The sequence below is a fragment of the Miniopterus schreibersii genome (assembly GCF_964146895.1).
Source record: "Miniopterus schreibersii genome assembly, chromosome: X".
Taxonomy (NCBI): domain Eukaryota; kingdom Metazoa; phylum Chordata; class Mammalia; order Chiroptera; family Miniopteridae; genus Miniopterus; species Miniopterus schreibersii.
The window spans coordinates 64,169,402-64,196,525 of NC_138104.1; the positions used below are offsets into that span (position 1 = coordinate 64,169,402).

At 39.5% G+C, this 27,124-nt stretch overlaps 1 protein-coding gene across 1 annotated transcript; it reads left to right on the plus strand.

Moving 5' to 3' along the window:
• The first annotated feature begins 2,974 nt into the window (after positions 1-2,974).
• On the plus strand, positions 2,975-7,405 carry PBDC1 (polysaccharide biosynthesis domain containing 1). Its single transcript, XM_081124982.1, has 6 exons — positions 2,975-3,062; positions 3,153-3,218; positions 4,610-4,669; positions 5,414-5,554; positions 6,508-6,619; positions 6,944-7,405. Exons 1-6 carry the CDS (start codon positions 3,033-3,035, stop codon positions 7,114-7,116), a joined length of 582 nt encoding a protein of 193 aa, XP_080981108.1. The 5' UTR covers positions 2,975-3,032; the 3' UTR covers positions 7,117-7,405.
• Positions 7,406-27,124: the final 19,719 nt, after the last annotated feature.

A 27,124-nucleotide genomic window follows, 5' to 3' on the forward strand; every position in this document is an offset into this window, starting at 1 on the left:
GTTCCCTTGTATGGCAAAGGGAAAGGATCTGGGTGACAGTTTTATCTCCTGTTGTTTGGTGGTTACAGAAGCAGTTGGCTTTTTCAGTCTTGTAAGGACATGGTTCCTGGTCTCTGCAAGTATCTAAGGCTGTAAGTATTTGAGGAGTAAGAAGTTACTTTATTGCAAAAAGAATTTTTTTTTAAATATATCTTTATTGATTTCAGAGAGAGGAAAGGAGAGGGAGAGAGAGAGACGGAAACACCAATGATGAGAGAGTCATTGATCGAGCCCACAACCTGGGCATGTGCCCTGACCGGGAATCGAACCCTGATCGCCTGGATCCTAGGTGGACGCTCAACCGCTGAGCCATGCCCGGCCGAGTTTTGTTTTTTTTTAATTAAAGGGGACGAATCTGCCCCGTTGGTGTGTCTCAGTGGTTGAGTGTAAAGCCATGAACCAAGAGGTCATCAGTTCAATTCCCAGTCAGGGCACATGCCCAGGTTGTGGGCTCAACCCCCAGTAGGAAGCTTGCAGGAGGAAGCCGATAGATGATGTTTAGATGTTTCTATCTCTCTATTCCTCTCCCTTCCTCTCTCTCTAAATAATCAATAAAAACATTTTTTGAAAAGGTGATGATTCTGCTCAAAACATTGGATGAAGCAAATTACTTAAGTACTTCCTAGGGTAAAAGACCAGTTGAGTTTCTTGGAATTCTATTCATATTCACTTGTTATGCACTAATTTGGCCATCATTTTGAGCCTACCCTTCCATTTTACTGTTATCTGTTGACTCCTGGTCAAGTCTTCACATTCACTAACATTCAGCATCTATGTGGGTGACCCACCTTACATTCCGAATTCTGAGTTATATATAGACTGCTACCCTTGAATAATCATGTTGTCTAGTTTTAGCTGTTCCCTGAAAACATCCCTTTATCTCCTTGTTAAATTGATTTTCCCTCTTCTCCAAGCTGCTATGCAGAACTTCTCAAGGCATTCTTCTCAAGACAAGACTAACACATTCCCTCTTGCTCTTAGCTGCCCTTTCATGCTTTATGGGGAAAACAAAAAGCATCTGGAGGGAACACATCAGTTTCCTGTTTTTGCTGCCTCTCTTCATTCAGTTTTTCTGTATATACATCTTGCTCACCCTCCAAGACAGTCTTTTGCATAAAGCCAATTCCCCATTACGCTTAAAGCTCTCTAAACTTAAAACAATAATTTAAAAAGTCGCTGAGGTTCTTAAAAAAATAAAAACATAATTACTATATGATCCATCAATCCCCTTTCTGTATATAAATTCAAAAGAATTAAAATCAGGGTCTCAAAGTGATATTTGAATGCTCATGTTCAAAATTGCAAAAAGGTGTAAGCAACCCAAATGTTCATTGATGGATCGATGGATAAACAAAATATAGTATATCTATACAATGGAATATTTATTCAGTCTTTAAAAGAAAGGAATACTGTCACATGGCAGCAATATGGAGATATATATATATAGCAAAAACTGTATACACACTTTAACAGCTGATAGCTCAATTTTGAAAATGAAATGTATTTCAACAAACACTGCCTTTATAATTATTCAAAGTGTGTATATACATTTTTTGGAAATATATATATGTATGCCCCTGAGGACATTATACTAAGTGAAATAAGCCAGTCACAGAAAGACAAATACCACTTATGTGAGGTATCTAAAGTAGTTAAATTTATAGGAAAAGAAAGTAATATGGAGGTTGTCAGGGGCTGGGGAAAGGGGAAAATGGGGAATTGTTTAATGGGTGTATAGTTTCAGTTTTCAAGACAAAAAAACTTCTGGACATCTGCTGAACAGCAATGTGGAGGTACTTAACACCATTGAACTGTACACTTAAAATGGTTAAGAGGGTAAAGTGACTTCTCAATATTTCTGGGCTTAGTATACTCAACCCAGGGTATTAGACACTGTTCACCACTTTTTCCTGAAAGTTCTCTTATCGTCTGGCTTCTGTGAGACTCTCTCTTGGTTTTTTGCTGATACCTCACTGACAACTCTTTTTTTTCTTGCCTTTTCTTCTCCATAAATAGTTCTGTCCTTGGCCTAAGGCTCTTTGTGCCTTTAGAGTTTTGCAGTTTCTTTGGCACAGTTCAGTTAAACCTGAAGTATTAGCTGTCAGATTTATATCTCTGATCAGATTTGCCTCTGACTAGTCTATCTAAATGTCCCATAGATTCTTCAAACACACCTCCTCAATCTAAACTCATCATCCCTCCTCTGTGTTTTCTAGCTCAATGACATTCATCCCCGAATTCTATTCTGAAACCTGGGAATAATACTGGTATCCTAATTCTTCATTATCCTCCATATCCAATCAGTCAAAAAGTCCTATTGATTGCATTGCCCTTATTAATTCTCAAAACCCATCTCAACTGCCAGCACCTTCGCTGAAGTTTTCATTACCCAGTTCCTTTAAGTTGGTCTTTCTGCATTTAATTTTGTCTTCCTCAATTTTGTTGTGCACGTTGTGTTTTAGTGATCTTTTTAAAACTTGTTTGATTTGAGGTTTGTCTACGTAAAGGCCTTCAGTAGCTTTCCATTGTTTTTAGGGTAAAATCTTAACTTCTTAATATTCAGCATATAAAGCCCCTCTGCTCCTCCCAAGTCATATACTACTACACTCTTTATTCAGCTGTGTGCCAATGTGTGTTTGTCCCCGCATTCACAAATGGAGAGTGTGAATTCGATTCTCTGCCAGTATTCAGTGCAGTGGGAAGCGAAAGCTGCATTATTTTAACTCAGGTTTTTCCAATGATCTCCACGGATATTATTGAGAATTTAAACACCTCATCCTTCTGGCAGCCTAGACTAGCAACGACGCAGAGCTTTTGAGTACTTGTAGAGGGTGAGGAGACAGCAGGGACTACCGCCTCCGGGCGAGGGAGGGTGCGCGCAGGCGCAGGCGGAAAAGAGCCACTCCTGCCCCGCCCTCCCTCCCAACCTACTACGGAAAGAGCTCCAGTTAAGTCATTTCCGGGAAGAGGAGCCGTTCTTTGTTAGCTGCAACATGGAGGCGACTAGGGGAACTGAGAAGCCGGTGAGACGCTGCTCTGGGGTCGGGTGAATGGGGAAGTCGAGCTGAGTCTAGCCTTGAACTCTCCCTCTTCTCCTCCTTTTTTCTTCCCAGGTTTCCGGGGAACTGATATCAGTGGCACATGCTCTTTCTCTCCCAGCTGAGTCTTATGGCAACGATGTGAGTATGACTCACCCACAGCTCCCATTCACCTAGTCTGTGACGTATGCACGGACTGCCACGAAATTGTAACGCCCTGCCCTGATCTCTTATGTAGACCTTGTCCGTGTACGCTAGAAACCGCGCCTTTCAGTTCATTCTAATCTGTTTGGTCCACAAACGCAGGACTAATGCTAATTAAAGTAGTCCCAAGTTTTGCTGCACGTTAGAATCCCCTGTGAAGCATTTAAATATCCAGATGTCCAGGGCGCAATCCATATCAATTAAATCAGAATACCCGGGGCTGAGGGCCCGGAATCCGTATTTTTAAAGGTCCTTGAGTGATTCCATTGTGCAGTAAAGTTGCACAGGTTTATGGTGTGTTTTGTTTAGATTCTTAAGGAAGAAGCACATGATGCATTTGAACTACAAGGCACAAGGATATGAGAACAATAGTAACACTCAAGTAAGAATGTGATGTATGCTACGTGAGTGAGTGTATCAGGACATAAATACAAAGCAGTTTAGCTGAAGAATAACCCCCTAGAACCCAGACCAGTAGAGGAAGACTTCACTGAGATAGTGAATGTGGAACTGGATAGTCAAAGTGTAGGTGGACAGCGGACATGAATTGACAGTCAGGCAAAAGGCCTGCAGGTAAAAATGCAAACGACTTCTGGGATCAGTGAAATAGATCCCTCCAGTTTGAGGGGGAGATTCTAATGGAACAGGTGGGGTAGGTGCTTGGTAAGAGGTGTTCATAAATTAACCTGCTTCATGATACTGTTTCATTTCTAAGTGTTATAGGGCGGGGAATTGGCTATCAGAAAAACACAAATAATTATGAAATGCCACACTCTTAAAATGAAGAGTAATTTCACTTCCATTATTTTATTTTGTTGTTTTAACAATTCAGTTGTGTGTATTTATTATTTCAATTTTACAATGATTTAACTCAGTCTTTTTCAAATGATTTTTATTGACTGATTGATTTTAGAGAGAAACCGATTTGTTGTTTCACTTAATTTTGCATTCATTTGTTGATTCTTGTATGTGCCGGGATGAGAGATCGAACCTGCAACCTTGGCTATTGTGGACAACACTTTAACCAGAGCCTAACTCAGTCTTGAGAATGTTGTTTATCTGCTGTTTTATTTAGTCTAACACTTTCACTAGCTTCCAGGAAAAGATAGTCACTGGCTCATTCTATTTACTTGACTGTGTAGGTAGCTTTTTGTTTGTCATAAGGACAGAAGAATTATTTTATTGTCCAAACACATCAGTCCAGTTTTTATCCTTTGACAGTAACACCAAGTTTGGTAGCTCTCCAGAGCATACAAAGACTTCCTTAATTTGTTCTCTAGTAGCAGGATTGGGAGATTTCTGACCTGCCATTCTTTACTCCTTTGCAGCCTGATATTGAGATGGCTTGGGCCATGAGGGCAATGCAGCATGCTGAAGTCTACTACAAGGTGAGTTGTCTGTCTTCATTATTAAGCAGAATTAAGCATGTATTGTTTGATTATCTGCTAATCACTATTCTTAGTAATTTAAACAATTGTGTTTTGAAGGTAATTTTTATTACCCTAAGTTCTTAACCTGCAGAAAACAGGGGTGTAGAAGTGAATTTTGTTTTGACAAAGGAATTGAGTTTCTTTGCTCAGAGTTCTGTTGCTAACTGGCAAAAAGGTGCATAGCCCATGGTAGGTACTTAATAAATGATTGTTGACTGAATGAACAATCCACAGAGGGAAATAGCCAGGCAGTACCAAGGCCAAAAAGTGTTTGAATTGGTGAAATGGACTGTAGTATATTATGACTCTTTAAAACTATGTCCCGATTTTTTTAAAAAATATGTTTTTATTGATTTCAGAGAGAGGAAGCCAGAGGGGAGAGAGAGATTGAAACATTAATGATGCGAGAAGTCATTGATTGGCTGCCTCCTGCATGCCCTCTATTGGGGATGGAGCCCACAACCTGGGCATGTGCCCTGTCCGAGAATCAAACCGTGACCTCCTGGTTCATAGGTAGACACTCAACCACTGAGCCATGCTGGCTGGGCAAACTATGTCATGGTTTCATCCAGAACCTAAGCTGTCTATCCTTCCTAATGAACTCCTCTGCCCTGAGAACCATAAGGGGTTTTGGGGGGAAGGGGGAATAGAAGTGTAGTGAACTAGAAACTAGCATATGTATGTTGTCTTATTTTCTGGCAGCTAATTTCATCAGTTGACCCACAATTCCTAAAACTCACCAAAGTGGATGACCAAATCTATTCTGAATTTCGGAAAAATTTTGAGAAACTCAGGATAGATGTATTGGACCCAGAAGAACTCAAATCAGTATCAGCTAAAGAGGTAAAAAATTCTCTCAAATATTGCTTAGCATCTTACCCACAGTTATTGATGGTGAATACATTTTTATACATTTAAAATGGGAAGGAGTAGTTTTAAGGAAAATACATAAAGAACCAGGGTTCGTGTGTAGCTGTCATCAACCAATAAGTAAGTTAGGAAATGACTGATTTTCTGGTTTATGGATTTTTTTTATGTTCATTGAATCTATTTTTTCTACCTTCTTGATTTGAACATTTCATTCCTAACTACCTAGACCTTTCAAGGGAGGAGGAATAAATTTACCTATGTGAGTAGTTTAACCAGAACACTTGGGTTTGGAAGATTGGCAAATAAGGTACAGGGAGGGTTTTGGATTCTCTGGATTTAAGTTGCCATTATCACAGGCCATGCTAAAGATCATTGAAAACCTTGTGTTTTGCTTTGTTTACTTGATTAGCTTGTACTTTTACAGAGCACTAAAACTCTTACAATTGGGAAAATTTTTCCCTGAGAGTAGGCCCTTGGCTTATGAAGAATGTAAACATTTAACTCTCAGCAGCATGCTAACTGATCTTTAGAAAATTGCCTTTACTGTATAGACTTCTTTCTTAAAATTTAACTTTGTGACTTTGGGCCAAATTCCTGTATTCCTTGTTTCATTTGTGCTTCAGTGGGGATGAGTGATCATTTAGCCAATAACTAAAAACAAAACAAAGGCTTTTGTTAAGTAATCAAATTTTGATTCTGTAGTCAAGGATTTAAGTACTTTGGTAAAAATATTGTTCGTGTTGGGAAATACCAGTCTAAAGACACAATAGGTAGCACAGAAACTTATTGCTAATGAAACAAGCAATCAGCTCAAACCTAGTCTCTTTCACTGTAGTTATTTTCCTTACTGAGAAAATGAAAACTCCTCTCTGGGCCTGACTTCAGCAGCCTCCTACATTAGGTAAGGCATCTTTTTGCTTTTATAGAAGTGGAGGCCATTCTGTTTGAAGTTTGATGGAGTTATAGAAGACTTCAACTATGGTACTTTGCTGCGACTGGATTGTTCTCAAGGCTACACTGAGGAAAACACCATCTTTGGTGAGTTTCTTGCCCCTGGAATTGTTTCCATATAAGGTGAGTGGGGGATCTGGTTTTACTGATGAATAGTTTACATGGATAGTTAATTTGGGGATTATCTTATTTGTTATATCTTTGAAGATCATGTTAATAAATCTTGAGTAACTGAGATAAGATAGTTAAGTATTTCAGCCTCGTTTATTATAGGATGATTAGAATTTCACATCTCTGAAACTTATGATTATACTTGACTACTTTGCCTGTTAATTCAGCTTTGTCAGTAGATTTCCAGTAGGTTTAGAGAAATTGTGACTGGGACAATAATCAATTCTATTCACTTTCCAGCTCCCAGGATACAATTTTTTGCCATTGAAATTGCCCGCAACCGGGAAGGCTATAACAAAGCAGTTTACACCAGCCTTCAGGACAAAGAAGAAGAGAAAAGAACCAACAAAGGAGGAGAAAAAGAAAAAGAAGCCAACAGAGGCATCAACAAAAGTGGTGAAACATCTATGTAAGGTAGAAAGGGAATAGCATTCTAGAAACTGTGACTCAACTGAGTCTACAGGTACCATGATGATACTTATACAGATCCCCATGGTTAAATGTATGTCTTTGTTCAATTTGACATGCAGAAGGACATTTTTTATAGCCTAATAATCAGGAGCTGCTCTGGTTGTTCTCTTGTATGAACTGGCTTAAAGATTATGAGTAGGGTCATAGTTGATTGTTTCTTGGTATATTTTTTCTTGGTTTTCTCCACCAGTCAAGTAAGAAATTTTGTAAATAAATTTATTTTGGTTCTTATGGCTGTCTATATCTGATTAACTTTTAAAAAGTGTTTAAAATTATTTGACACTTTAATCTCTATTCCATATTTAATATAAAACGATTTATGCTTGTTTCCTTAAAAAAATTTTAAATTACATTTAACATACAGTACCATACTAGTATCAGGTGCACAACATGATGATCAGACATCCATATAACTTATGAAGCAATCACTCAGACAAGTCCAGCACCTATCTGACACCACACAAAGCCATTACAATATTATTGACTATATTTCCTATGCTATACCCCACATCCCTATGATATTTGTAACTACCAATTTGTACTTCTTAATCCCTTCCACTTTTTCACCCATTCCTTTACCCTGTTGCCATCTGACAACCATCAAAATGTTCTCTGTACCTATGAGTTTGTTTATGTTTTTTTTGTTCATTTATTATGTTCTTTAGATCCCATGTATATGTGAAATCATATGGCATTTGTCGTCTTCTGTCTGACTTATTTCACTTAGCACAATACCCCCTAAATCCATCCATGTTGTTGCAGCTAGCAAAAATTCATTTTTTATAGCGGAATAATATTCCATTGTATATATGTCCCATTTCTTCTTTATCCATTCATATATTGATGGACACTTTGGTTGTTTCCATATCTTCCTTATTGCAAATAATGCCCCAATGAACATATGGATGCATATGTCTTTTTGATTTAGTGTTTTGGGTTTCTTTGGATAACTACTCAAAAGTGGAATTGCTGGGCTCTTCCTGGTCTCTTGTTATAGCCTTTGTTTTACAGTGTATTTTGTCTCATATAAGTATTCCTACCCCAGCTTTTTTTGTTTCTGTTTGCATGAAATATCTTTTTTTATCCCTCTACATTCAGTCTGTGTGTGTCTCAATCTGAAGTGCGTCTTGTAGGCAGCATATATATGGGTTTTGTTTTTTATCTATTCACCATCCTATGTCTTTTGATTGAAGCATTTAATACATTTACATTTAAAGTAATTGTTGATGCAGGTATATTATTGCTGTTTTATTATTCATATTCTTACCCTTTTTTATCTTCTTGAAGATCCTTTAACATTTCATGTAATACTGGTCTGGTGGTGATGAACTCCTTTAGCTTTTTCTTTTCTGGGAAGCTCTTTATCTGTCCTTTGATTCTAAATCATAGCTTTGCTTGGTAAAGTAATCTTGGTTATAGGTCCTTTCTTTTCAGCACTTTGAATATTTTGTGCCAGTCCCTTCTGGCCTGCAAAGTTTCTGTTGAGAAATCAGCTGACAGTCTTATTGGACCTCCCCCCCTTGTAGGTAACTAACTGCTTTTCTCTTGCTGCTTTTAAGATTCTCTCTTTGTCTTTAACCTTTGGCATTTTAATTATGATGTGTCTTGGTGTGGGTCTCTTTGGTTTCGTCTGGTTTGGAACTCTACACTTCCTGGACTTGTATGTCTATTTTCTTCACCAGGTTAGGGAAGTTTCCCATCATTATTTCTTTACGTTTTTAATTTCTTGCTCTCTTTTTCTTCTTGTACCCCTACGATGCAAATGTTGTTACACTTGCTGTTATCTCAGAGGGCCCTTAAACTATCCTCATTTTTTGGATTCTGTTTTCTTTTTGCTGGACTGATTAGATGTTTTCTGCTACCTTGTCTTCCAAATTGCTGACTCAGTCCTGTGCTTCATCTTATCTACCGTTGATTTTCTTTAATGTATTCTTCATTTCTGACTGGTTCTTTTTTGTTTTCTATCTCCATTTTTATGTTCCCTATCTCTTTGTTGAAGTTCTCATTGAGATGATCTGTTCTTCCCCTAAGTTCATTGAGCACCTTTATAACTATAGTATTTTGAACTCTTGTATCTAGTAGCTTGCTTGTCTCCATTTTGTTTAGTTCTTTTTATAGACTTTTATTCTGTTCTTTTATTTGGGACATGTTTCTTTGTTTCCCCATTTTGGCTGCCTCCCTGTGTTTTTATAGAGAGCTGCTATATCTCCCCACCTGGGTATAGTAGTCTTACATAGTAGGTGTCCTGTGGGGCTCAGTGGTGCAGTCTCCCCGATCACCTGAGCCAGGTGCTCTAGGTATTTCCCTTGTGTGAGTTGTGTGTGCCCTCTGTTGTAGTTGAGCCTTGAGTGCTATTGGTATGTCAGTGGGAGTGACTGAACCTCAGGTTGATTGATTTTGAGGACTGGCTGTGACTGTAGTAGAAGAGCTGTTGTGCAGGGACTGACCCTACAGAGCAGGAATCACCTAAGTGGGGTTCTGCTGAGTCTACCCTTTACGTGTCATTTGGGGAGGTGTTTGGGTAGTGCTCTAGTGCGGTTGGAGGCTGACCACTGAGTGTGTTGCTTATGGGGCCTCTTGTGAGAGGTCTGGTGCAGGCCAAGATCAGCCATTGCCTTTGCCCTGCCTGGTGTCGCCTGGTATAAGTTAGAAAGAGCTCTGCAGATGGTTGCCACTTGTGCTGGGCTTCCAGATTCCTAGAAGGGGCTAATGCCAGCCTTGGGGCTGCTTATCAAGAGGTAGGGGGCATGCTGAAACCAGATGCTGTTTGTTTTGTTCTTTGTGAATCTTTAAGAGATTTTAGGCAAGTCTGCAGCATGAGCCAAGATAGGCAGTTTGCATGAAAAAACCACTAGAAGCACCTTGGGTAGGCCAGTAAGTTGGGTGGAGTTGACTCTTGCCATTTGAGTGACTATAGCTTTCAAAATCACCAGGGTGCGACAAACAGTGTTAGCTTGGTTGGTGGAGACTTGGTTATGGTGCCTGACTGTGAGTGCAGTCTGAGTAAGGGGTGGGCTCAGTAAAGAAACAGTGGCTTCTACCAGCACTTCTGTTCAGAGAGAGCTGCCCCTCCAGCCCTTGCCTTGAAGCCAGACAATTCCGTTCCTCCCTGTATGTCCCTGGCACTTTTCGGGCTGTTGCCCCAGCACTGGAGCTCAGAGTGAGTGAGTCCATTATCAAGTAAGTCCATGTGTGGGCCCTTTAGGAGGAATGCTGGGGACTTCTTTTCCTGGCATTGGAGCCTGGTGTGGGGTTGGGACCCCTCTGTCCTCAGAGGAGACAGAGTTGTTTTCTAAGTTGAGATATCCCTCCCCATTTTTATTCGCCATACGTGGGTATGGGACTAATCCATTCAGTGTCTCCACCGCTTCTACCAGTCTCAACATGGCTTCTTTTTTATATCCTTAGTTATAAGATTTCTGTTCAGCTAGACTTCAGGCAGTTCTGAATGATAGTTCTGTAGTTTAGTTGTAATTTTGATGTGGTTGCAGGAGGATACCAGTACCGCATTTACCTACACCACCATATTAAGTGGAAACTACTTTTGTTTCTTAATGTTTCTCAGTGTTTCTTATAGTGAAGTTCCCTCAGACCTGTTAAGTTGTACATGGTCTTGGGATTAGAAGTCGTTACATAAGAACTGACTCTTGCCATTTGAGTAACGATAGTTTTCTGATGTTCTCTGATTATATCTGGCAAAAAATTTGATGAATACCTATGGGAATAACAGCAGCAGCCTAAATCTGTCAGACTGGTGAATACAGCCTAGTTCACATTAGAGGAGCAGGAGACTGGACCTGCTTCAGTACTTCTCTTCTGATAGCGAAGCTGTTACCTGAAAGCTAGCAGAAATTAATAATTAAATATAAAGCTTAGTAGAGTGGCTTCCCTTTTATAATGCTATGGACAATAGCATACATTAATACAAATGAACATATTCTTAAATGATTTTGTTAACCTTCAAAAATAGACCAATTGATTTTATATGAATGGGGGTTTCCTTCTCATCTAATGATTTTAAAGAGTGCAGCTTGTAGTTATCTTCACATATGTATAAACTTTTATGCATGTCCCCGTGGATACATTGACCTTGATTGCTAAAGCTATTAAGGGGAAGCCACCATGTTTATAGTACATACAGTAAATAGTTTTAAATATCCAACCACAGCATAATCATGCAAGAAAGGATGTACCAGAGCAGAAAAGGGGGGAAATTGAGGCTTCCCTCTGAGTGGACATAGGAGAAAAATAAAAATTAAACTTGATGAATTGTCCCTTAAGCAAGAGCTAAATTACAAACGCACACAGCTAGAAGCAACAATTGTGCACAAACCAAATAGGTTTCTCCAAGAATTCTCTTTGGCAAGTTCTTAAAAAGATTTAAAACATTTGTTAGAGTTTTCATTTTATGAAAATATGTTTTTAAAGAGATAGGAGAGTGTTAAATACTTCATACTAGGCAGCAGTTTTAAAATTAAGAACTTCCTTTATTGTATTAACTTTCTCTTAATTTTCATATATTCATAAATATCCACAAATATGTATCCATACACATTACCTGAGACACTGGCGAAGAATAAAGATTACTTACCATATACAATTTTGCCTCTTGTGGTCTTTCCTAGGTTTGTCCAGCAAGAAAACTAGCTTATCTGATTGATTTTATAGAGAATAAGAAATATACTGTTGAAACTCAGACTTCTTTAAAACAAGAGGCATCTGTCCAAGGACTAGGGGATAAAATCTGGGAAAAGAGAGGAGAATAAGAACATGAAACACTAAAGCTGCACTGTAAGTCTGGGAATTCAAGGCAGCATCCAAGACTTAAGGGGAAAGAGTGGACAGAATTCTTAGTATGGCCTCAAAATTTACGTCCTTGGTATACATTCTCTGTATAATTACCTCCTGTTGGTGTGAGCAAGACTTGTGAACATGAGGGAATTTTGTTTTTGTGTTTAAGTTCCTAACCATTTGATTTTGGGAGATGATATCAAGCCAGGCTTGACATCATATATAAACATCTATGCCTTATTCAGAACGTGATACCATTCCAGTTATTTATCTCCATGACATGTTCTGAAAGCAAGGAAAGGGCACAGACTAATTTTGGATTTACAGAAAGGGAAACTACAGCCTTTTTATATTTTAAGCAACTAAGTTAGTGGTAATTTGTTACAGGAGGAATAGAAAACTAATAAAGAAGGTGAACTGAGTCCTGCTCCAAAAGTAGAGACATTCACTGCACTCATTATTTATTTTGAAACTATAAACAAGTATATGTTTGGAAACATGAACTGCACCCAAAGCAAGCTTCAATGATTTTAAACCATTTTGAACTTACTTTCCAAATGACTTCCTTTAACTGAGTCTGTGTGTGTCAAGTGTCAATAGTATAACTAGAAATTCTCTAAATTTACTTCTATGTCCAATACAGTACTTATTAATGAATATGTGATCATTTGAAGCTTACATATACAGGGTGTCCAAAAAAATGTATACACACTTTAACAGCTGATAGCTCAATTTTGAAAATGAAATGTATTTTAATAATCACTGCATTTATAATTCAAAGTGTGTATATGCATTTTTTGGGACACCTTTTATATCAAAGATGATCAACAGTAATTTCATCAACTGTTTAGACCTTAGACCAAAAAAATTTTTTTCTGAAGAGATGTATTTTATCACTGACATTATTTAAAATTGTCAAAGAATGGTGATAATTAAAGCAGACCATGTTTTTGTTGACTTTATTACTGTTTTAAAATTTTCTAAAGATAAAACTTTTTTTGCTTATATTCAGTGTGGACAATTCTCATTTCCCCACATTAGTGTACCACAGTTGCTCATATATATTCTTTATTCAGATAAGTAGTCATATCCTCACTGATCAGTAAAAACTAGGGCATGTATGTATGTTATGTGAATGGTCATTTCTTCATGCCCACATGTTTCTATTCTTAGAATTATGGAAGCATTATGAATGTCAACACATTGTTGGTCTGAATTGTACCTGATCTCACATGGTGACCATATATATGACAATCTAGCTTTATTTTTTTAATTTATTTTTAATCCTCAACCAAATATATTTTTCCATTGCTTTTTGGAGAGAAGGAAGGGAGAGAAAGGGAGGAAGAGAGAGAAACATCAATGTGAGAGAGACACATTGATTGGTTGTCTCCCACACAGGCCCCAACCAGGGATTGAGCCTGCAACTGAGGTACATGCTCTTGGCTGAAATCAAACCCAGGACCCTTCAGTCTGCAGGCCGATGCTCTGACCACTGAGCCAGATGGGCTAGGGCAACAATCTAGCTTTATATTTTTTATTATTTTTTATTTATTTATCTTTATTGTTGAAAGTATTACAGGTATCCCATTCCCCCCCCCCCAAATGACACCTCCCCCTCACTCCCACCCCCTCCCCAGGCCTTCACCCCATCCTTGTCTGTGTCCATGGGTTATGCATATATGCATATAACTTCTTTGGTTAATCTCTTCCCACCCTCCATCCCCCTTCTCTCTTTCCTCTGAAATATGATCGTCTGTTACATGCCTCAATGTCTCTGGATCTATTTAATTCGTCAGATTCTTTTGTTCATTAGCTTCTTCTTAAAGAATACCCCTCAACATTTTCTGTAGTGCTGGTTTGGTGGTGATGAGCTCCTTTAGCTTTTCCTTGTCTGAGAAGCTCTTTATCTGACCTTCAGTTCTAAATGACAGCTTTGCTGGGTACAGTATTCATCACTTTGAATATTTGTTGACACTCCCTTCTGGCCTGCAAAGTTTCTGTTGAGAAATCAGCTGAAAGTCGTATGGGTGCTCCCTCGTAGGTAACTAGCTGCTTTTCTCCTTTTGCTTTTAAGATTCTCTCTTTGTCTTTAACCTTTGGCATCTTAATTATGATGTGTCTTGCTGTGGGCCTCTTTGGGTTCCTCTTGTTTGGGACCCTCTATGCTTCCTGGACTTGTAAGTCTATTTCTTTCCCCAGGTAGGGGAAGTTTTCTGTAATTATTTTTTCAAATAGGTTTTCAATTTCTTGCTCTCTCTCCTCTCCTTCTGGCACCACAATAATGTGAACGTTGGGCCTCTTGAAGTTGTCCCAGAGACTCCTTATGCTATCTTCATATTTCTGGATTCTTTTTTCTTTTTGCTCTTCTGGTTGGGTGTTTTTTGTTTCTTCATGTTCCAAATTGCTGATTTTATTCTCAGCATCCTCTACTCTACTGTTGATTCCCTGTAAATTATTCTTCATTTCAGTTCGTGTAGCATTGATTTTCTCAATGATTTTTCATACTCTTATTAATATCCTTGAGCATCCTTATAACAATTATTCTGAACTCTGTATTTGTTAGCTTGCTTGGATCTATTTCACTTAGTTCCTTTTCTAGAGATTTCTTCTGTTCTTTCCTTTGTTACATGTTTCTTTGCCTCCGCATTTTGGCTGCTTCCTGGTGTTGTTTCTATGTATTAGGTAGAGCTGCTATGTCTCCTGGAATTTGTTGAGTGGCTTTGTGTAGTAGGTGTCCTGTAGGGTCCAGTGGCTCAGTCACCTGAGCTGGGCCTTCTCGGTGCTCCCCTGTGTGGGCTGTGTGCACTGTCCTGTTGTAGTTGAGCCTTGGTTGCTGTTGGCATCACTGGGAGGAACTGACCCCCCAGCCCAATCAGCTGTGAGGACCGGCTGAAACTATAGCCAGAGAGCTGCTGTGCTGGAGACATGGGGCTGGATTTACTTCAGTGGAGCTTTGGTGTTCACCAAGTGCACCCCTTGAGTGTGTCACTCGTGTATGTGGTAGGGTTGTAATCCAGCGTGGTTGAGTCTGACCACCGGGTGCACTGTCTCTGAGGCCTCCCAGGAGGTGCAAAGTCAGCCTCTGCCAGTGCCTTGCCCAGGGCCACCCAGCATGAGCTACACAGCAAACTGTAGTTGGCTGCTACTCGTGCTGGGCTTGGAGGTGTCCAGGAGACACCAAGCTATGAACCAATGCAGGCTGCCACTAGTGCTAGGCTTGGGGTCACTTATCAAATTGTATGGGACACACTGCTGCTTTGAGAAATTTTAGGAAAGTCCTAAGCATGAGGCTTGAGAGGCCACTTGCATAGAAAAGGTACTGGAAATGGCCTGGATGAGCTTTCAGGTAGGGAGGGCCGGGGTCTCTGGGAGTCAACAGGGCAGGGACAAAGGTGTGAGTCAGGTACTGGCGACTCAAATATGGTGCCTCTCTGCCGGCTGTGAGCGGGTAGGACTCGCCAAAGGAACAATGGCCTCTGCCACCCCTTCTTCCTGGGAGAAAGCTGCCCCTCCACCTCTCGCCCTGATTTCAGGAAGGTTAGTTCCTCTCCAGGTGTCCCAGATCCTTTCAAGCTGTTGCCCAGCGCTGGGGCTCAGAGAGAGCAGGTCTGAGTACATGTGCCGGCCTTTTAAGAGGAGCTGCCTGGGACTCCAGCAGCCTTCATGACCCTTAGAGACATTCCCCGCTGGTTTCACAGCCCAGAGTTGTGGGGACGTCTTTTCCCCACCCTGGAGCCCTGGACTGGGGGCCTGCTTTGGGGCTGGGACCCCTCACTCCTCCGGGAAACCCCCACCACCAAGATTCCCTCCCAGGTTTTAACCGCGGCACTGGGTGTGGGCCCGTGGCCGCGTCTCTGTGATTCATCCCTCATCCGCCCACATCTCCACCTCTCCTACTGCTCTTGATGCTCCCTCAGTTCCCTGGTTGTAGCGCTTCTGTTCAGCCAGATTTCAGGAGGCTCTGAGTGATCGTTGTTCTATATTTTAGTTGTAATTTCGATGTCGTTGAGGGAGGCGGCGGGTGCAGCTGTTACCTACGCTGCCATCTTGTTTCCTCTAACCATCTAGCTTTAAATTGTTCCACTCTACTCAGGATTTTTCTGTATACCTCAATTTATATTGCACTTTCTTAAAGTTAATATTTGTGTTTTCATTTTATAAATTGAAAAATAGAGATTGAATCATACAGTAATTTGCCCTCTATCACATAAGTGGTAGTGTTGAGACTCAGATCCACATCTTTGAATTATGAGTCTCATTGTTTTCCCATAATCTAAATTCCCACTCTAGAATCAGTTTTTTTGCTAGAATAGGGACAAAAAATTTTGATGATTAATCAAAGTATTTAGTAATCATAAATAAGAACTGTGGAGTGATACACTGAACTAGTTTAATCTTCTCAAAGTACTTTCAATTTCTGTCTGTTTCCTTCTGTCTCTGGAAGAGATTCTTTGTTGCCTATGCAACTGCAACTTGTTTTAAAAACTTTACAATTGCCTGGCCAGTTGAACACTGACCTAGGATCCAGGAGATTGCAGTTCGATTCCCGGTCAGGGCACATGCCCGGGTTGTGGGTTCGATCCCCAGTTGGGGGCATGCAGGAGGCACCTGATCAATGAGTACTCTCATCATTGATGTTTCAACTCTCTCCTCCCTTCTTCTCTCTTGAAATCAATAAAGATATATTAAAAAAAAAACACACACCAAAAAACTTTACAATTTATGCCCTGGCCTGTGTGGCTCAGTGGTTAGAGCATCGGCCCACACACTGAAGGGTCATGGGTTCAATTTCCGGTCAAGGGTATGTACCTGGGTTGCATGTTCATCTTTGGCCCAGGTCAGTGCACCTGCAGGAGGCAACCAATCAATGTATCTCTCTCACATCGATGGTTCTCTCTTCCCCTCCCTCCCTCCCACCCACTCTCTGTAAAAGTCAATGGAAAAAATATCCTCAGGTGAGGATTAACAAAAAACAAAAACAAAACAAACCCTTTTCTTATGGACTTATATTTGACTGACACATTTCTCTCAAGTGTTTTGTAGGTTTTTTCTGTGAGGCCTTATTCTGTTTTTCTCAAATTCATACAAGTTTTTTTAAGCTAAATCATTAGAAGCTCTAATGTGTATTACTGGTTTGTCTTTACATTGTAAATAGAATAAAATAAAATTTAAAGCTGCCTTAACTTAGAGAAAGTTAAGCCTTTGCAACTAGAGTATATCCTAGATATCTACTTCAAAAATCAAATTTTCTTAGTGAAAAACAGGCACTAATAAATGTTCTTTGATTTATTTAAAAATTTTTTTTCTTTTTCTTTTTTTTTATTTTTTAATATTTTTAATGGAAAGAATATCCTCTGGTGAGGATACAAAAATAAATAAATAAATAAATAAATAAATAAATAAATAAATAAAAAATAAAAATGAAAAATGAAAAATGTCTTGCTGCACTGGTTCCTTAATGTGAATGTCTACTGCTTTCAGTAAGCTGTAAATATAAATCTGTGTTTTATTTCTTAGAACTGACTCAGGAAAATAATCTAAGATAACTGTATTCAAACTATCATGAAGTATGTGCTGAGCTCCAATTATCCATTGAGCCCTGTACCAGGCAGTGAGGACACCACAGAGAAATAAGGCAACCGAGGGCCGTGTAGAATGCAGGCTCTCATTGGTGTTATTACTCACAATTTTCTTTTTGAGGTTACTATATGTTTATTATCATCAATAAGTTCTTAGATATTTTTGTGTGGTAGGATTATTATTTTAAGTTTTATTTGTATGGGTTTTTTCCCCAAAATTTTCTTACTTTTATTTTTATTTATTTATTTTTTAGTGTTTCTTTATCTTTATTGTTTGGACCAATACAGATGTCCCCCTTTTAACCCCACTGATCCCCTCCACCCCACATCCATCCCACCCCCAGGCCCTCCCCACACCAATGTCCACGTCCATGGGTCATGCCCATAAACATACAAGTACTCTGATTAATCTCTCCTCACCCACACTCCCTCCCCACCTTCCCTCAGTTTGTTCCAAGCTTCTATGTCTCTGGATCCACTTTGTTTATCAGTTTGTTTATTATATTCCACATATAAGTGAGACCATTTGGTACTTGTCTTTCTCTGACTGGCTTATTTCACGTAGCATAATACTCTCTAGTTCCCTCCATGCTGTGCCAAAGGCTAAAAGGTCCTTCCTCTTTACAGCTGCATAGTATTACATGGTGTAAATGTGCCACAGTTTTTTTACCCACTCATTTACTGATGGGCAATTGGACCAATTCCAAATCTTAGCTATTGTAAATTGCGCTGCTATGAACATAGGGGTGCATGAGTTCTTTGTGATTGGTGTTTGGGGTTCCTTAGGATATATTCCTAAAAGTGGGATCACTGGGTCAAATGGCAGGACAATTTTTAATCTTTTGAGGAAACTCCATACTGCTTTCCCACCAGCAGTGTACTAGGGTGCCCTTTTCTCCACACCCTCGCCGGCACTTGTAATTCGTTGACTTGTTGATGGTTGCCATTCTGACAGGTGTGAAGTGATACCTCGTTGTAGTTTTACTTTACATCTCTCTGATGATTAGAGATGTTGAGCACTTTTTCATGTCTCTTAGCCATTTGTATGTCCTCTTTGGAGAAGTGTCTATTTAGGTCCATTGCCCATTTTTTAATTGGATTGTTTGTCTTCCTTTTGTTAAGTTGTATAAGTTCCTTATATATTTTGGTTGTTAACCCTTTATCCAATGTGTTGTTGGCAAATATATTCTCCCATACAGTGGGCTTCCTTTTTGTTTTGATGATGGTTTCCTTTGCTGTGCAGAAGCTTTTTATTTTCATGCAGTCCCATTTGTTTATTTTTTCCTTAGTTTCTCTTGCCCTAAGAGATGTATCAGCAAACATATTGCTATGAGAGGTGTCTGATATTTTACTGCCTATGTTTTCCTCTAGGATTTTTATGGTTTCATGCCTTACATTTAAGTCTTTTATCCATTTTGGATTTACTTTTGTGTATGGTGTAAATTATCGGTCTAGTTTTATTTTTTTGCATGTATCTGTCCAATTTTTCCAACACCATTTATTGAAAAGACTGTCTTTACTCCATTGTATGTTCTTGCCTTCTATGTGAAATATTAATTGACCATAATGGCCTGGGTCAGTTTCTGGGTTCTCTGTTCTGTTCCACTGATTGATGTCTGTTCTTGTGCTCTTACCAGACTGTTTTGATTACAGTGGCTTTGTAGTATAACTTGATATCTGGTATTGTGATCCCTCCAACTTTGTTCTCCTTTCTCAGGATTGCCGTGGCTATTTGGGGTGTTTTTGGTTCCATATAAATTTTCTAGATCTGTGAAATCTGCTGTTGGTATTTTAATAGGGATTGCATTGAATTTATACATTATTTTGGGTAATATGGACATTTTAATGATGTTAATTCTTCCAATCCATGAACATGGCATATATTTCCAATTGTTTATATCTTCCTCTATTTATTTTTTTACTGTCCTGTAGTTTTCTGAGTGCAGGTCTTTTACATCTTTGGTTAAATTTATTCCTAGGTATCTTATTTTTTTAGTTGCAATGGTAAATGGGATTGTTTTCTTAGTTTCTGAGAGTTCATTATTGTTGTGTAAAAATGCCATCGATTTCTGGGTGTTAATTTTGTATCTTACCTTGCTGAATTCACTTATTAAATCTAGTAGTTTTTTGGTGGAGTCTTTAGGATTCTCTATGTATAATATGTCATCTGCAAATAATGACAGTTTTGTTTCCTCCTTTCCAATTTGGATCCCTTTTATGTTTTCTTCTTGTCTGATAGCTGTGGCTAAGACTTACAATACTATCTTGAAAAAGAGTGGTGAAAGTGGACACCCCTGTCTTGTTCCTGTTCTTAGGGGAAATGGTTTTAGTTTTTGCCCATTGATTATGATGTTGGGTATAGGTTTGTCATATATGGCTTTTTATGTTGAGGTATGATCCCTCTATTCCCACTTTGCTGAGAGTTTTTATCAAAAATGGGTGTTGGATTTTGTTGAATGCTTCTTCTGCATCTATTGATATGCACATGTGATTTTTATCTTTCAATTTGTTTATGTGATGTATCATGTTTATTGATTTGCGAATATTGTACCAGCCTTGCATCCTTGGAATAAATTCTACTTGGTCATGGTGTATGATATTTTTAATATATTGCTGGATCCGATTTGCTTATATTTTGTTGAGGATTTTAGCATCTATGTTCATCAGGGATATGGCCTGTAATCTCTTTCTTTGTAGTGTCTTTATCTGGTTTTGGAATTAGGCTAATACTGGCCTCATAAAAAGAGTTTGGAAGTGTTCCTTCCTCTTGGATTTTTTGAAATAGTTTGAGAAGTATAGGTGTTAATTCTTCTTTGAATGTTTGGTAAAACTCCCCTATGAAGCCATCCGGGCCAGGGCTTTTGTGTGCTTGGGTCCCTTTGATTACTGCTTCAACTTCATCTGTAGTTATCAGACTATTTAGACTTTCTGAGTCTTCCTGATTGAGTTTTGAAAGGTTGTATTTTTCTAGGAATTTATCCAATTCATCCAGGTTGTCCAGCTTGGTGGCATATCGTTGTTCATAGTATTCTTTTATAATCCTTTGCATTTCTGTTGGATCTGTTGTTATTTCACCTCTTTCATCTCTGATTTTGTTTACTTGGATCCTCTCTCTTTGTTTCTTGATTAGTCTGGCTAAAGGTTTATCAATCTTGTTTATCTTTTCAAAGAACCAGCTCTTGGTTTCATTGATCTTTTGTATTGTTTTTTTAGTCTCTATGTCATTTATTTCAGCTCTAGTCTTTATTATTCCTTTTCTTCTACTTACTCTGGGCTTTTCTTGTTGTTCCCTTTCTACGTTTTTAAGTTGTAGGGTTAAAGAGTTTATTAGAAATTTTTCTTGTTTTTTGAGGTAGGCTTGTAGGGCTATGAACTTCCCTCTCAGGACAGCTTTCATTTTCCCCATAAATTTGGAGTTGTTGTGTGTTCATTTTTACTTGTTTCCAGGAAGTTTTTTATTTCTGTCTTAATCTTTTTGGTAACCCATTCATTGTTTAAAAACATGTTTTTCAGTCTCCATGTGTTTAAATGTCTTTTAGTGTTTTTATTGTAGTTGATTTCTAATTTCATGCGATCATGATCCAAGAAGATGCTGAATATGATTTCAGTCTTTTTTAACTTATAGAGACTTGTTTTGTGTCCTAACATGTGATCTATCTTTGAGAATGTTCCCTGTGCACTTGAGAAGAATATATTTCTGCAGCTTTGGGTTAGAATGTTCTCTAAATGTCGATTAAATCCATCTGATCTAGTGTGTCATTTATGGTCACTGTTTTCTTGTTGATTTTTTGTCTGGAAGACCTATCCAGTGAAGTCAGTGGGGTGTTAAAGTTGCCTAGTATGACTGTATTGCTGTTGATCTCTCCCTTAATGTCCTCTAGATTTTTAAAAAATAAATTTAGGTGTTCCTAAATTGGGTGCATATATATCCTTTTGTTGGGTTGATCCCTTTAGTATTATGTAATGACCTTTCTTTTCTCTTATTATGCTCTTCATGTTAAAGTCTATTTTGTCCGATATGAGTATTGCTACCCCAGCTTTTTTTTCATTTCTATTTGCATGGAAAATTTTTTTCATCCCTTACTCTCATCCTGTATAAGTCTTTTGTTCTGAGATGGGTCTCTTGTAGACAGCATATAGTTGGGTCATGTTTTCTTATCCATTCAGCCACCCTATATCTTTTTATTGGTCCATTTAGTCCATTTACATTTAAGGTTATTATTGAAAGATATTTATTCACTGACATTTTGTTTCTTTATAGCTGTTTCTCATTCTCTTTATTTGTACTTCTAATTTCAGCAGTCTAACATTTCCTGTAATGTTGGTTTTGTAGTGATAAAGTCTTTTAACCTTTTTTTTTTTTTTTTTGGTCTCAAAAGCTCTTTATTTCACCATCCAGCTTGATTGATAATCTTGCCCAATAGAATAGTCTTGGTTTCAGATCCTTCTTTTGCATTACCTTGAGTACTTCATGCCATTCCCTTCTGGCCTGTAGAGTTTCCGATGAGAAGTCAGATGACAGCCTTATGGGAGCTCCTTTGTAAGTAACAGATTGCTTTTCTCTAGCTTCCTTTAAGAGTCTGTCTTTGTCTTTGATTTTTGACTTATTAATTATGATGTATCTGGGTGTGGGCCTCTTTGGATTCTTATTGCTTGGGACATCCAGAACCTGTGTGCCTTTTTCCTTGACCACGTTAGGGAAGTTTTCTGCCATTATTTTATCAAATTGGTTCTCTAAACCCTGCTTACTTTCAACCTCCCCAGCACTCCTATAATATGAATATTGTTACATTTTATGCTGTCTCACAGCTCCCTTAGACTGTCCTGTTTTTTAATTGTTTTTTGGTTTCGGGTGTCTGATTGAGTCATTTTTGTACTCTGTCTTCTAATTCACTGATTCGATCCTCAGCTTCTTCTAATCTGCTGTTTACTCCTTCCAATGTATTCTTTATTTCTCTTATGTCATTCTTGATTTTGACTGGTCATTTTTCATAGCTTCCAAATCTCTTTTCATGCTGTTGAGCATCCTTACAATCAGTATTCTGAATTCTATATCTGAGAGATTGCTTATCTCCATTTCACTTGGCCTTTTTTTCTGGAGTCTTCTCTTATTCTTTCATTTGGGGCTTGTTTTTTGGTCTCCCCATTTTGGCTAAATGTTAGGTAGATCTGCTAGGATTCTCAGTCTTTTTAGAGGGTCTCTGGTACAGGCCAATGTTAGACACAGTTTGCGACTGGCCCTGAGTACCCTGTTTGGGGCTATTAACAACCCCAGGCTTGAGGTCTCCACTGCTGGGGCTGGATGCCTTTGGACAGGACCAAGATGCACACCAAAGTCTGCTTTTGTAAGGCTCGGTCCCAAAACAAATCAGGCAAAGACTCAAAGCACCCTGAGTTCTGCCTCAGTCTGCAGATTTGTTAACCTGATTCTGTTAATGAGCCTCAGGCTGTAGAAGCTCCACAGGGTGGGGCAGCTGGTTATCTGTGTCTTAACAAGCCTCAGGCTGTAGAAACTCCTCTAGGCAGGGTGAGAGGCTTCCCAGCAGGATGTGGCAATTGCTTCCCCCTCAGGCAGAAGCCAAAAATTTGCAGCTCAATAAAGATGTCCCCCACAGTGTGAGGGAATGACTCAGCACAGGAATCTAGAGGGGCATCCCCTGATCTCACTCTCTGAGCCCACAGCCCCAGACTCTCCTCACACAGCTCCAGCCCACTCCACTCCCTCTCTGCCAGAGCCCAAGGTCAGTGGCTGCACAAAAGACTTTGTGCATTGCCTTGTTAAAAGGGTCCCTGCAGTTCCAGCTGCCTCTCCCTGGCAGACAGAAAACTTGCTGCTTTTCACCCCCAGATGTTATGTGGGCACCTTTCTCACTTCTGGTGCTCTTGGCTAGGAAGCCCAGCCTGGGGTTTATGCCCTGGAGTCCTCAGTGGGAACCCCCCTCAGCTGAGATATCCCTCTCTACCTTCAGCTGCTGCCTGTGGGAGCCCAGCCAGCCCTCTCATGAGTCTGCACTTCCTACTATTCTCTTTGCAGTCTCCACTTTTCCTCTTTGGTTATGAGGGTGCTCTCCAGCTCGTGTGCAGTTGGTTTTCAAGATGGTTTTTCTATGTTTTAGTTGTAAATCCACTTTCGTCCTGGAAGAGTGGCAGTGTAGCTTCCACTCCTTTTTATTTTTATTGTTAACACTATTACAGATGTCTCCATTTTCCCCTTTCCCCCCCTCTACCCAGTCCCCACCCCCCTTCCATCTGACCATCACCACAGTTGTATGTGTACATGGATGATGCATATAAGTTCTTTGGCTAATCCCTTCACCTTCTTTCATCCAGTTCCCCCATCCCCCTCCTCTCTGACAACTGTCAGAAGATTCTATAATATCTATGCCTCTGTTTCTGTTTTGTTTGTCAGTTATTTTTGTTTATTACATTCCACATGTATGTGAGTTCATATGGTATTTATCCTTCACTGACTGACTTACTTCACATAGTATAATAACCTCCAGGTTCATCCATGCTGTTGCAAAATGTAACATCTTCTCTTTTAAAATATATATATATATATATATGTCTTTATTGATTTCAGAAAGAGGAAGGGCGAGGGAGAGAGAAATAGAAACATCAATGATGAGAGAGTCATTGATCTGCTGCCTCCTACACACCCCAAGAATCCAGCCAGCAACACAGGCATGTGCCCTGACCAGGAATCAAACTGCAATCTCCTGGATCATAGGTGGATGCTCAACTTCTGAGCTACACTGTCAGGGCAGATCTCCTTTCTTACAGACCCATAGTATTCCAGTGTTTAAATATACCACTGCATTTCTATCCACTGAACTATTAATGGGCACTTGGGCTGTTTCTAGATCTTGGCTATTGTAAATAACACTGCTATGAACATAGGAGTGCAATACTCTTTCTTTTTTAAAAAAAAAATTCTTTGTTGTTGAAATTCTTACAAATGTCTACTTTTTTCTCTAATTGATCCCCTCCACCTTGCACCCTTGCTCAAGGCCTTCACCAGACTATTTTCTGTGTCCATGGGTTTTGCATATAAGTTTATAGGTTATTCTCTCCCTACCCACCCACCACTGCCTTCCGTCTGAGATTTGTCAGTCTGTTGCATGTTTCTATGTCTCTGAATCTATACTGTTCATTGGTTTATTTTGTTCCACATATGAGTAAGATCATATGATACTTGTCTTTCTCTGACTGGCTTATTTCACTTAACATAATACCCTCCGGGTCTCACCATGCTGTCTCAAAGGGTAAGAGATCCCTTTTTACAGCTGCATAGTATCCCATGATGTAAATGTCCAAGAAGATACTTGGTATGATTTCAGTCTTTGTGAACTTGCTAAGACTCGTTTTGTGTCCTAACATATGGTCTCTCTTTGAGAATGTCCTGTGTGCACTTGAGGAGAATGCATATTCTGCAGCTTTGGGGTGAAATGTTCTGTAAATGTCAACTAAATCCATCCAATCTAGTGTGTCATTTATTTTATTTTATTTTATTTTTTTAAATATATTTTTATTGATTTCAGAGAGAGGAAAGGAGAGGAAGAGAGAGAGATAGAAACATCAATGATGAGAGAGTCATTGATTGAGCCCACAACCCGGGCATGTGCCTTGACCGGGAATTGAACCCCGATCGCCTGGATCCTAGGTCGACGCTCAACTGGTGAGCCACGCCCGGCCGGGCTCTAGTGTGTCATTTAGAGTCACGGTGTCCTTGTTGATTTTTTATCTGGAAGATCTATCCAGTAAAGTCAGTGGCATGTTAAAGTCCCCTATTATGACTGTATTGCTGTTGATCTCTCTCTTAACGTCCTCCAGAGGTTTTATTTTTCAGCCTCTGTGAGTCTTTTGTTCTGAGCTGGGTCTCTTGTCGACAGCATATATTTGGATCTTGTTTTCTTATCCATTCAAGCTACACTATGTCTTTTGATTGGAGCATTTAATCCATTTATATTTAAAGTTATTATTGATAGGTACTTATCTATTGCCATTTTAATTCTTTATGCTTATGTTTCCCTGTCTATTTCTACTTCTTGAATTTTGGCATTTTAATTATGATGTGTCTGGGCGTGAGCTTCTTTGGGTTCTTCTTGCTTGGAATTCTGTACTTCTTGAACTTGTGTGACTTTTTCTTTGACCAGGTTAGGGGAGTTTTCTGCCATTATTTCTTCAAACAGGTTTTCTAATCCTTGCTTACTTTCTATATTTTCTGGCACTCGAATGATGTGAATATTGTTATGTTTCATGTTGTCCCACAGCTCCCTTAAACTGTCCTCCTGTTTTTTTTATTGTTTTTCTTTTTGGTTCTCTGATTGAGTAATTTTGTGTACCCTCTCTCCTAATTGGCTGATATGATGCTCAGCTTTCTCTAATCTGCTGTTTATTACTTCCAGTGTATTCTTTTTTTTTCTGCTATGTTATTTTTAATTTCTTTCATAGTTTCCCAATCTTTTCTCATCATCCTTCCAGTGAGTGTTCTGAACTCTATCTCATAAATTGCTTATTTCCATTTCACTTAGCTCTTCTGCAATTTTCTTCAATTTTTTTCTTTCTTTCATTTGGGCTTGTTTTCTTTTTTCTCCCTTTTGGTTGCCTGTTTGGATTTGTTTCTATGTATTAGGTAGATCTTCTAGGACTCTCAGGCTTTTGGCTGGTGCAGGCCAATGTCAGATGCTGTTTGTGACTGCCTTGAGTAACCTGCTTGAAGTTTCCCACACTCCACAGTTTGGGATATGCTCTGCTGGGCTGGGTACAGTTAGAAAGGACCAAGATGTGCACCAAGGTCTGCTTTTCTGAGCACTGGGTCCAGAAGCAAACCAGGCAAAGACTCAAAGCACCCAGAGACCAATTGCTATTCACTCTCTTAATGAGCCTCAGGCTGTAGAAACTCTTCAGGGTGGGGTGAGAGGTTTTACATGGGTGGGGAATTGATTTCCCCCCAGCAAAAAGCTGCTTGGGAGGTAAATGTCTGCCTGAGAAAGATGTTGTCTGCAGTATGGGGGAATTACTCAGTGCAGAAATCCAGATGACTGCCCTCTGAGCTCTATTCCCAGAGCCAGTGTCTCTAGATTCTCCTCACAAAGCTCTAGTCTACTCTGCCCTCCCTCTGCCAGAGCCCAAGGTGAGTGGCTGCACACAAAACTTTGTGCATTGGCCCTTCAAGTGGGTTCCTGCCTTTTCAGCTTTCTCTTCCCTGGCAGACAGGAACCCAGCTGCTTTTCACAGCCACATGTCTTGGCACCTTTCTCAGTTCTGGTGCTTTGGGATGGGAAGCCCAGATTGGGGTTTAGGCCCCAGAGTTCTCAGTGGGAAGCCCCCACAGGTGAGATATTCCTCTGGACCTTCAGCTGCTGCCTGTGGGAGCCCAGCTAGCCCTCTCCCATCTCTGCACTTCCTGCCAGTCTCTATGCAGTTTCCAATTTTATTCCTTGGTTATGAGGTTTCTCTCCAGTAAGCCTTCAGTTGCAGTTTATTATTCAGGATGGTTTTCTATACTTTAGTTGTAATTCCAGTTTGGTCTTGGGAGGGTGTCAGTGTAGCTTCCAGACAATCTGCCTCCATC

What these genes read in the sequence shown, in the direction of transcription:
- PBDC1 (XM_081124982.1), top strand. Translation starts at nt 3,033, where the DNA reads ATGGAGGCGACTAGGGGAACTGAGAAGCCG. An exon ending in CTGAGTCTTATGGCAACGAT is followed by an intron (nt 3,219 to 4,609) that starts GTGAGTATGACT and finishes ACTCCTTTGCAG; the next exon opens with CCTGATATTGAGATGGCTTG. An exon ending in AATCAGTATCAGCTAAAGAG is followed by an intron (nt 5,555 to 6,507) that starts GTAAAAAATTCT and finishes TTGCTTTTATAG; the next exon opens with AAGTGGAGGCCATTCTGTTT.